Consider the following 11,357-nt stretch of genomic DNA (forward strand, 5'->3'; position numbering starts at 1 on the left):
TTCCCTGGAGAAATCCTTCCCATCCCATCCCTTCCCCCAGAGCAGGGAAGATGGGGCTTGTAATACTACAAGGACAGATGTGGTGTAAAGTAGTACCCACAGCACGTCTCCTTCCTAGCAGAAGGGCACTGCAAGGTGTGGTGGTCTCTCACAGACTCAGCAGGATTGCTCTTCACCTCTCCATTTCCAGCCTAGACCGATGCGAAGTCACTGTAAAGCTAATGTCCTTCTTCCTGTTCTGACCTGATGGGTTTCATACCAGCCTAGCGCCATCACGAGGTTGATTTTTGGGTTTGGTTCTATTTCCTTCCAGTCCTCAGAGATGATCCCATGACTAGTAAGAACTGTGAAAGATGTTCCAGCAGTATCAAGATCTTTTAGTAAGGATGGGGTTGACCACAATGAGACCAGGACCTCTCTGCAAAGCAGTGCCAGAGCTGAGGAATGGACTTTTTTCGACTATCACCCACAACTGTCAGAATGTAGACAGGAAGTGACTGGAAGAGAGAGCAAGAGGAAAGGAGCAGATCAGGACTGGCAAAGAGTAAGGTGAGACCTTCAGAGATGGCTCCTTGCAGAGAGATGAGTGTCTGTCTGAGGTTTGGTTGCAGCCTGAGGTGCTAAGCTGGGCCAAACCAGGCTTCTCAAGTTCCTGCCCCTCAACTCCTTCTGGTAATTAAAGTCTTCCTTGGAGAGACCCCAACACTTGCAGAGGATAATTTGCCTCTTTCTGAGTTAGCTGAAATAAGTTCGATAAGTTCAGCATGGAGGTTTGTGTTCCCTGCTCTGACCCCGCAGGGATCCTGGGCTGCACAGTTTGGACTTCAGCATCTGACATTTAGATGCTGAAAGCCAGGTGAGACCACAGAGTGAATTTGGATGGAAGGGGTGTCTGGGGTGTCTGCTCCAACTCCCTGGTCAAAGCAAGGCTAAGAAGATTTGGTTGCTTATGGTCACATCCAGGTGAGGTTTGACTGTCTCCAAGGATGGAGTTTCCCCCCTGTCCATAGAATCTGGTTCCAGGGTTTGACCACACTCATAGGGAAAAAAACATGGTTCTTCGTATCTTATAGGGATTTCTTCTGTCCCAGCTTGGGCTGTCATCTCCTGTCCCATCACTGGGCACCTCTGAGGACAGCCCATCTCTGTCTCCTCGCCACCGTCATAGCAGGGAGCTGCAGAGAGCTGTATAAAACCTCTTTGCCATGACTCTCACTATGCACACCCAGCTCTCAGCCTCTCCTTGCACAGCCCAGGCTCCAGCCCTGACTGGCTTGGTGGACCCACTGGACTCACTCCTGTCTGTCATTTTCTGCCTGATACTGAGGAGACCAAACGATCCAGTGCCAAGACAGGGTGAGGAATCACTGCCCTGCCCATACTGTGGGCATTAGTAAGGTGTGGGTGAAAACAAGCCCTGCCCCAAGCCTGGGAGACCCACAAAGTTCTCAAGGACAAGAAATACATAGATGACAGTTGCTTTCTTCTTCATTCCAAAGTATCAGAGAAGGCTGGGGGTCATACAGGGGCCCTGAATGCTTCCCAGAGGGGAGAAGGATCAGCTGGGGGCTGGATGAGTTCTGTAGAGACTGAATGGCTTCAGGATATCTGACAGCACTCAGTTTTACCTCTTGATTCAACCATCTGTTGGTAACCAAGACCACTATGTCCATAACGCTGACCTGGGTATCTGGACGTAGGCGGCAGAGATCAGGGCTCAGTGTGTGGGCATGTCACCTGCTGCTTAGCTAGTTTAGTACTTCAGAGACACAGCTCTTCTCTTCCTGGAAACAAGCCACAGATTTGATTTTATCTCCACGTAGCAAGCAGATCCATCTCTCTCAGCTCCTCCTGACTCTCTGGAGATCTCTGATCCCTCTCTGATTTAAGCAGAAGATTACAAAGCCCCCCATAAGTAGGTATTTTTCTCTCCTGAGTTAAGAAAGTGTAAAGATAAAAAGCAAATGACGTATCCACGGCAGAGCAGAACACAAATACTTATTGCCCAGCTGAGCCTTGCTTCACTCCTTGGTCTGCAAGGAGTTTCCTCATTTATAATAAATCCAGAACATGGGGCTTTCCATGTTGTAATAAGCCACAAGCAAAGAGCTGGGACTCTTTGAAATACAGCTGCTTGAGGAACCAGCAATAACACTGCTCCAGGGCTTAGCCTGAAATTTCTAGGAGCAGAAAATTTTTCCCACACAGCTGAGTGTCCCCATGGCTCAGGTGTGACCTTCTGCACAAAGAAACCAAAAGAGCTCCCTGGCATGGCTGGGGTCCAATGAGGACAAGACTGCAGGATGGAAAATACCTTGAAACATCATTACCAGGGATGTTCCTGCAAGGATTTTTCCCTTCTTGGTCCCACCATCCACCTCCCCTGATCACGCTGGAGGTTGCACAGCCTGGAAAACCAGGAGCAGATCTCCCCACAGAATTTGAGAAATGACTGGTGGTGTGTCACCATGAAGCACCTCGTCTCCAGGCAACGGCGCTGAAAGAGTTAAAACCCTCCTTTGCTTTCTTTGGTCCCAACATTTGCAGCAGAAGACAAAGGATAGGGAGAGATGCAAGGGAGATCTAAGCCAGTCTGAGCTCAATTAAAGCAACTGGTGTCTTTAGGAACAGAGCCCTTGGGGGTTCTCCAGAGCCCTGTTGTTTCTAGTGACTCTGGAAAATGGAGTCTAAAAGATGTAAATTCTTCATAGCTCAGCATCTTCCTGGGGCCTGACAAAGAGGAGGGATTATTTTTCAGCTAACACCTCTGATTGGCTTTTGCTGAGGGTCGTTTTTAGTTTTGGCCGTGGTGAGCTTGGGGATTTGAAATGCCCCTTAGACAAGTGAGCGACGCCTTTGTACGTGCGCCGGTGCTTTAGCAGCGGGTTGGCTCAGTGTTTAATTCAGGCTGTTAGCGGCATTATTCTGTATCCTGGTTACAGCGAGACCCCTGGTTTTCTCAGGCCTCTCTCGAGATTATTTCTTTGTTTACCTGAGCAGCTTGTCAGTTCCCTGAGGAATTTTTCTCCTAGATTTCTGCAATATTTTTCGTGCAGTAAATCACAGCTTTTTGCCTGTAAATCGGTAGAGGTTCAGACCATGCACCTGCTTGGAGGTAGAAATGCAAAAGAGAGGTAGTATTTGCTTTTGCAGACACCCACACAAACACGTGCAAGGATACACACGGACACTTGACTGCCCATCCACCTGTCTGTCCATCCATCCATCCATCCATCCATGTGCTGGCAGAGGTGTGAGGTTGCTTATGTAGCCCTGTGCTTAGCAGTCAAACACTCTTGCATCGCTTGCCCACCTCCTTGGCCAAGACTGAAATCCACCCATGCCATATCACTTGCAAATACAACTAACCTGCCCGTGTCTGTCCCCTCTTCTCCCTTCCTGCCACCGCAGGGTTGTTTGTAGGGGAATGGGGAAAATAAAGCCTGGCTCGTGGACACAAATGCCTTATTTTCTCTTCAAACATTCAAATATTGCAAAATTTGAAAGAGACAGATGCTTGAAGGCAGGATTGGGACCTAAAGGGTGTTTACTTCCCAGATTCGTGTGATAAAAGCAAAAAATCCTCACCATCTCACCATGTGTTGAGTCACATTGGCATAAAGTCAGTGACACCTCCCAGCACTGTCCCTCTCCTCCCCATGCGGGAGGGTAGCTGCGGGCAGCCACCACTGTGACTGTACATTGCACACCTGTAAGACTGGGTAAATATTGACTTTGCACTTTGCATTCACCACCTGCAGAGCTTCCGTCTCCCTTCAAGAAGCACACACAGAGCCCAAGATGAAGGTTGAGTTTGCTCCGCTCTCCTTGCCACTGCAGAGAAGGCTCCAGACAGCGTCGGTGGTACAATGGGTCTTCAGCTTCCTAGGTTTAGGTAAGAGACATCTCCTTTTCCTTCTCTGAGAAGCCAGAGCAGCTTTTGCCCCAACCCCTTCTTTCCCTGACTCCAAGGAAGACCAGGGACCAGAGCAAAGTGGCATTAAAGGCAACTTTTGGGAGTCTGCAGTGAATTCCAGGCCGTGTTAGGACAAGTGTTCAGCAGCCGACATTGAGCTCACACATCTCTGTTTGTCTTACTATATGAAGAGCAGTGTGGGAGGTTCTGTCTAACTAAAGCAGTTCTTGTTTTTCCCTTGTTCTGTTTTGGTTACTTCTCGCCACCTGATCTGAGTGTGGCGGCAGCAGCTCACCTCTCGTGGGGTTTCAGCTTCTCTTGCTCTTTAGGTTTAGTGTTTTCAGGGTCTAAGATGCTGCTCAGCCTAGTCTTAGTCATGAGAACTGGCATTCGCATGCCTGAGCGGTGGAACGATGGAAAGAGCATGAGGGACTCTGCTTTGCAAACCTGGGAACAGGCACTTTGCTTTATACAGGTGCCCCTGCACAACACAAAAGGGCATTTTCCCAGGAAGCAAACTGGGACCCAGACAACCTTGCTACTGTGTGCAGGGCATCAGGTGCTGATGGAGATGAGAGACATGAAGTTCTGGATATGATGTGCTAGGAAATAAGGAGCTGGAAAATCCAGAGGCATGTTACAGAGAGTACAAACTGTCTGGGGTGATTTACAGCCCATCAGGATCCAAGCTGGGAGGAGACATCCCAGAGTCTGTCATTGTCATGCCAGTTCTTAATCTCAGATGGGATCTGTGTAAAGCTTCTGCTTTATTGTGGCAGGATAGTTGTTGACTAGTCCCAATACACAGAGGCAGCAGGTCTTTGTGTACATATGGGTCCTGGCACACAAGTATCTTCACCTCATTGAGTCTCTAAGATGGCTCCATCCAAATCCTGCTACAGACCTGGCAAGCTCTGCACCAGTATCTGGTGTCCTGGAGCATTGGGCCATACTAGTCCAGATGGTATAGGTTTTTGTGTGCTTCTTGGCATAGGTTTGGTCCATGCTAACTCACACTCTGCCAAACTATATGTTGGCATGGTCTGGGCAACGACAGAGGCCACGGACCATTGCTGGTAGCCAGGATGAGTGAGGTTGACCTTGATATCAAGAGAAGAGAATTAGCATCATGGAGATGACTAGGCAATGCTGTTCACCCGCTGGGTCAGAAAATGGGGTCTGATGAGTTGCTCTGGAGAGGTGTAACCAGTGTGGTCCCTCGGGTTGCTCCAGGACAAGCTGAAGGATATCCATGTCAAGATGGAGGGATAATCCTGGTGTGGTAGTGGTAGCACAGCCAGCAGAGCTGCCGCAAAGCACAGTTATGGCATGGGGGAGTGCAGGGCACTTAGTGCCATCTCATAAACCTTCTAGTGCAGAAGAGATCCCATCTGCGATCAACCTTCCCCTGCACACTGGAGACCACCTTGCAGGAGGAGACACGGGTGCTGTTGACAGGAGAGGGAAGATCTACAAAAAGCCTTCCAGTCCTGGACCCAACCAGCCAGATGGGGATATTTTGGAGTCCTCTAGAGCTCCCTCTCTGCTCCCTCTCAACCTGAATTTTCTTCCACGGTGCCTGGACGGATTGGGATGTACTAGAAATGTGGCTGTGATATTCACAAGGGATACGATGACACATCTCGATTCCCAGCACAGAAGCAGCCAGGGTTTACAGAGCTTTAACAGTGTTTCCCAGCAAAACAACTTGTACTTCAGGTTTTTCCTTTCTTGGTATCGTGTTCCAGCTGTGCCAGCTGGCACTTGACTTTTCAGTGATGGCGATGACTTCCGGAGCCAGCAGAAAGTCACCAAATGGGTGGGAGGTAGGAGTCCTCCACAGTCGGAGTTGCTCGAAATGCAGGCTCTGCTTCCTGAGGGGAAATACAGATTGATCCAAATGAGGACGAGAGCCAGACCCACACCTGCACCATGGCAGCCCTTCCAGAGGTTACTGTCTTTCCCTGGAACAGTTTTACTTTGATTTTGAGGGTTTTTTTAGGTGATACAATTTGAAACCAAAAGGAGTAAAGAAATGCTATAATTAGAAAAGTGATAACCACACCTGACGGAGTGATTCCAGATGCTTTGATTCATTCTACAAGGTTTTTTTTGAGTCCGGAGCTTTCCACTCAAAAGCTCCCAGTTTAACAGCTGCAAAAGCTCGATTCGAAGGGATACCCTTATTTTCATCCTGTGGGCTGCCAAACACCCTGTGCCTCACTCGGTTATAACCTCCAGGCACAGAGATCAGACCTTCCAAGGGCAGGATTTGGCTGCCAGCTGCTCCTTTCTCTCAGAGATAGGCTTGTGCTTCTGCTGCCAGAAAAGGGTTCCCAAAAACGCACGGTTGAGAGCTGCCAGACGTTTGCACAGCCCTTTGGCTGGAGATCCCAGCAGCCGCCGCCTGGCAGCACTGGTTGCAGGCAGCTGTTGCTATGGTTGTGCAAATGCATCCCCTGAGAAGCCAAGCACGGGGTGAGGGGCTCGTTCATTCTCCATGGGGTGCTGGATGAGTGCAGCAGCTTGGGCCCAGAGCTGGCTGGGAGTTCTGCTGCAGCATTCCCGCAACAGGCAGGCATTGTCCGCGCTGCCGGTTTTCTTGAGGATGCTCCCAGCAAAGGCATTGCTGACGGCAGCTGGAAGGTCAGCAGCTGCACAGTGAAAAGATGGGATGTAGGCATGAAGAGGAGACCCCATTGCCTCCCCACTGCAGGATCCCAGTACTGACCAGTGCTCCCTCCTAATGTAGTGAAACAAAGCTTCTTCAGGGCACCAAAATCAGTGCCCAAACCTGCTGCACTGCTTCCTGCTGCCTCTCTAATCCCTGGTCTCCATGGACTCCATGGGCATCCATCCAGACAGACCATGCAGAAGCATTAGTGAAGGGCTGAGCCCATGCAAACAAACCCAGTGCAGGGGCAGAAGACCTGTGCAGATCCAGCGTACAGCACCCAGCCTTTGAACCCTTTCCATCATCAGGGTTGGCTCAAAGGGCGGGCAGTGCCAGTGTGAGTCAGGTGTCCTTGACAACTGAGCGTAGTCCACAGCCTGGGAGGACAGCCTGGCCAGGCTGCCAGGCTTGGCTGTGCCATGGGGTACAGCGTTTGTGCAGGCTGTCACCATAAGGGCTGGCATTGAGGACCTCTTGCAAGCCCTCCTGGCAACTGCAGTATGAATCTGACTCACTTTGGGGCTGCTGCAATGCCCAGAATCTCTGTCCATAGGCTGCTGTTTTCCCTCTTTCAGGTTGAATGAGCAAATTCTGGGTTAGCAGCAATGTTGGGCTTAGCAGCACTATGATGAGACACGGTCCCTCTTTGGATTTGGCCAGAAAAGTCTGCTGTGTACTTTGTAGCCTGTGGCTCACTTTGAAACCTCAGCATATCCATGTCTGTTTTATACCCATGTTTTCATGTAGGGAGGGACTTGAAGCTCGCAACAAAACTACTTAACACAAGGTAGACACCACCAAACACTTTCTTTTTGTTCTGAGCTTCTTTGAGGGAGCCCAGCCCAGAAAACCGCTTGGCCTGTGAGGGGATCCAAGAAAGCCATCACAGCCACATGGATGTGTCTGCTCTTTGCTGACTGCCATATGGCTGTGATGTGCTGGGTCCTGATTGTGAAGAGGTACTTCAGAAGCACCCCCGGTCTATTGGCTGGCTGCAGATCTTAGGGACCCTGCAGTCCAGGAACATCCTAATACTGCTTCACCCAGAGCTTCGCCTCACCATGGACAACCACAGATGAATCTTTCTGCATCTGGCCTGAACAGAAAATTTCAGATTTAGGGTCTATATGCAGCTTTCCTTCAAGACATGCCCTTAGATTCCTCTTGCAGCCCATGGTGATGTCTACCTTGAAAGGGCCTTGTGTAACCTCATCAGAGTCCAGACCTGCAGAGGGATGAGATGAGGAAAGCTCGTCTGGCTCTGCAGAGCCCTGGTAGTTGATGGAGTTCAAAGATGGGTTTCTAACGAACTGGGGACTTGCAGGCTTCCTCCCATTCCCATCATGACACAGACCGATGCTTCTTGCAGCAGTGTTTCTGAGACCCAACAGCCCCTCGCAGGTCGAATTGTGGGCACAGAGGGTTGTACATAGGCTGGAGTTTGGCCCCAAGAGAGAGATATCTGCTGAGGTTTCCTGGCCAAGAGCCTAATGTCATGCTTGTGATATCCTTTAAAGTGTTTGCCTGGCAGGTAGCCCAGAAAATGACAGCTGTTTGTAGGAAGCCAGATGCTGAGGAAAGTATGGCTCTCAGCTGGGCAGCTCTGGTCCCTAGTCCATGGAGAGACAGGCAAAAAACCTTCATTGTTCCTCATTTTCCTCTTGGGATTCCCCTCAAGAGAAGAAAACAATGTTTAGGGGGAACAGCCTCACAACAAGCAAATATTCCTGTTTGCCACCAGTCCCTCTGCCCTGTCCTGCAGAAAAGAAGCAGAAGGAGCAAGGAGGTGACACTTTGCTGCTCTGCCTTTGGGAGATGACAGGTAGGAGGGGAGCATGTGTTCCCCTTCAGAGTGGATTCAGGAAAGACTTGGGACCTGCAGGACTAGAAACAGATCTTCTCTCTAGCCCTTAGTTCAAATGGATGCAGGATTTGGCCCTTTCTTAGGTGGAATGTTATTTTTCAGAGTCTTGGAAAACCAGGAGGTTCTAAGATGTGAAGAGTCACCTGTGTAACCTCAGAGAGGCCAGGTCTGTGCCAGCGAAGGGACTCTGAAGTTCTGGGATGGTAGTGTACCCAGCCTGGACACCCGACATGGTCTTCAAGATGCGGCAATGCAGCTCTGTTGCAGATAGATATCCAGAAAGTCTTTGTGTCTTTGGTCCTGTCCACAGTAACTTTCAGACTGAGGGTCTGTTCTGGGACAGGAATGAGCTCCTTTCCCACAGCAACCAGGGCGCTGGACAGATTTTGCAAGCACACAAGTAAATAATCTTAAGACCGAGTAAAGGTCACTGTGTGCAAATTCTGCCCTGCAGAAGAAAAGCTGAATTGCAAATGAATTGAGGGCAAAATTAATAATTATATAATTACAAGATAAAGCCTCTCTTGGATGATAAGTGCATAGACCAGAACAACCCCTTCATTTTGCAGAATGTACTTTGAGCTCTGCATGGTATGATAAAAAGAGAATTAGGCATTGCACGGTTTTGCCACAGGCCTGATGACTTGGTGCAGTAACACCACAACCTCCACAGTGTTCCTCAAGCAGTGTTAATGCGTCACGTGGTCCCTGGAGCTTCGTTGCATGTTGCCTGCTCTTTTCCTCAAGAGTTATAAAGACTCACCGGGTAGGATCAGACGCTTGTTCTGAGCTGGAGGTTGCACTGCAACCCAGACCGCTTGCTCTGCAGAGCTGTGGTGTTTCCCCATGCCCTCCTGCCACGTACGTGAGGACACAAGAGCCCATGTCAGCTTTAAGGAGATGTAGGATCCCACTAGATTATTGCTTTCCCTCTGCCGTAGGAATTATCAGTGCTGTTGTATCAGTGTTTTTAAAGGGTCAGGGATTTGTGTTTATATGCAAAGCTCTGGGGTCAGGGTGACTTATCACGAAAGAAACCTACAAACCAGACCTAATTATTTATCCTTAAGTAAAAGCAAACAGAAGGCAAGGAGGTCTTAAATGAGAGCATCATATACATCTTCTCTGATAGGCTTTAGCTGAGATGAGCTGGAGAGGGCAGGTGCCAGATGACCCCAAAGATTAAAATCCAGGTATCCTGGTATGAGGGCATGGGTACATTCATCTCACAGCTGAAGCTGCACCTGAACAGGGCATCTCCATCCCCACCTTCTTCAGCCCTGGGTGCTGGATCTATGATGAAGACTCAGAAAAGAACAAAATACGTAACACACCATACATGATGTAGCCCATGAGTTGGGGAAGGGAAAGGGCTTGGGTGAATAGGGGGGTTTTAGCTTGGTATCCCCCTTTCCAGACAACACCAAGGCTTCCAGCAGGACAAACAGAGAGGACACAGCTCTCCTCAGGCACTTTTTAGGGTATCTGCTTTAGCAGGTGGCAGCTTGGTGGCCGTCAACACTTCCCAGTCTCTGCAGGCAGACATTGTTGGGCTTGCATGTGATTTGATGTACCAAGTGATGCTTGTTTGCACACAGACTGTTCTTCTCTTGTGCCCGTGCCAAAACACAAGGCATGAGGGAGGTGGGAGGTAGAGGACAAAGCCAAGCACTGACTGGAAGCAGCTCAGAAAAGTCTTTAATGATTTGGGAAACTCCCAAGACATTAATGTCTTAAGGAAGGAAATAAAGCATTCCTATAAAATCTGTGATGACACCATGTTGAAAGGACTGAAAATCCTCTGGAGGACAGGAGTGGAGTTGAAAGTGAACCTGAGAAGTGGAGGAAATGGTCCAAAATCAATAAGAAAAAAAATCAATTAAGAGTAAAATCTTATATATGGGAAGATAAAAACTCTGAAGTCAAGGGCACAATTAAAACAGGGAATTGATAGCTCAGGACAAAGCTATTGGGGACTGTAGAGTCAAGGCATGGTGCCCCACTTTGCTGCCATTGCAAAGTGCCAAGTGTCATCAAGGGTATTAACAGGAGTTTTGGGGTGCAACACGGGCATTATTGCTGCAGAGATCAGATTGAGTCCACAGAAAAGACGGACAGCAAAGAGGTAGAGCTCTGAGCCACGAGAACCCTCTGGATGCAATGAGATTCATCAGTCTTGTGGGAAGAAGGGGATGTAGTGGCCTTTGAAAGAGGTGGTTGCTGCAAGGATGGTTCTTGGTTACTCTCCGGGTTCCTGGGGCAGATAGGAAAGAAACTACCTCTGCAGGAAAGGTGGCTTGACCCTGATAAAGTAATTCAACAGCAAGCCCAGTGAAGGCTTGGGCCCCATCCCAGGACCAGAGTCTCTCCACATGAATCTTTCTACTCCCAAAGTCCACCTAACCCAACTGCCAACTCACTGCTGGCTTTTCTCTCAGCACAGTGCTGCACGGCTGCCTTCATCACCCTCTTCTTCACACGTTTTTGGCTGGTCAGTGCCCTCTACGCTGCATGGTGGTTCATAGACAGGGAAAAACCCAGCAAGGGTGGAAGGCGAATCCATACCATCCGGAACAGCAGCATCTGGAGGTACATGAGGGACTATTTCCCCATCACGGTAAGTGTCACCGATCCCATTGGCTCTTAGGACATTCAGGGCCAGACTTTGCCTTGGTGTTTGGAGACAGTCCGGGGCCAGCAGTCGTGGCATGGGGTGCTGGGAGGGTGGTGTTGATAGATTGTCTTTTCAGCTCCCAGATTGCAACAAGACCCAGAAAAAATGTAAACTACCATTTTCCCAACCACATCCGTTAATTCACCTGTCTTTTACGCACCATTTAACCTCGCTGCATTCCAGCAGTTAGGGAAATCTCCCATTGCCTGTTTTCAATGTCTATATTGTG

The 11,357-nt window shown here is 49.3% G+C and overlaps 1 protein-coding gene across 1 annotated transcript in view; it reads left to right on the plus strand.

Annotated features, from left to right (window-relative positions):
* The first annotated feature begins 3,801 nt into the window (after positions 1-3,801).
* The window catches only part of MOGAT2 (monoacylglycerol O-acyltransferase 2), a 23,151-nt gene continuing 15,595 nt past the window's right edge, over positions 3,802-11,357 (plus strand). Inside the window, exons 1-2 of the mRNA XM_010139708.1 lie at positions 3,802-3,895; positions 10,893-11,071. Of these exons, the coding sequence (XP_010138010.1) occupies positions 3,802-3,895; positions 10,893-11,071 (273 nt within the window). The remainder of the gene's footprint in view (positions 3,896-10,892; positions 11,072-11,357) is intronic.

The sequence above is a fragment of the Buceros rhinoceros genome, unplaced genomic scaffold, assembly GCF_000710305.1.
Source record: "Buceros rhinoceros silvestris isolate BGI_N320 unplaced genomic scaffold, ASM71030v1 scaffold9407, whole genome shotgun sequence".
Classification (NCBI taxonomy): Eukaryota; Metazoa; Chordata; class Aves; order Bucerotiformes; family Bucerotidae; genus Buceros; species Buceros rhinoceros.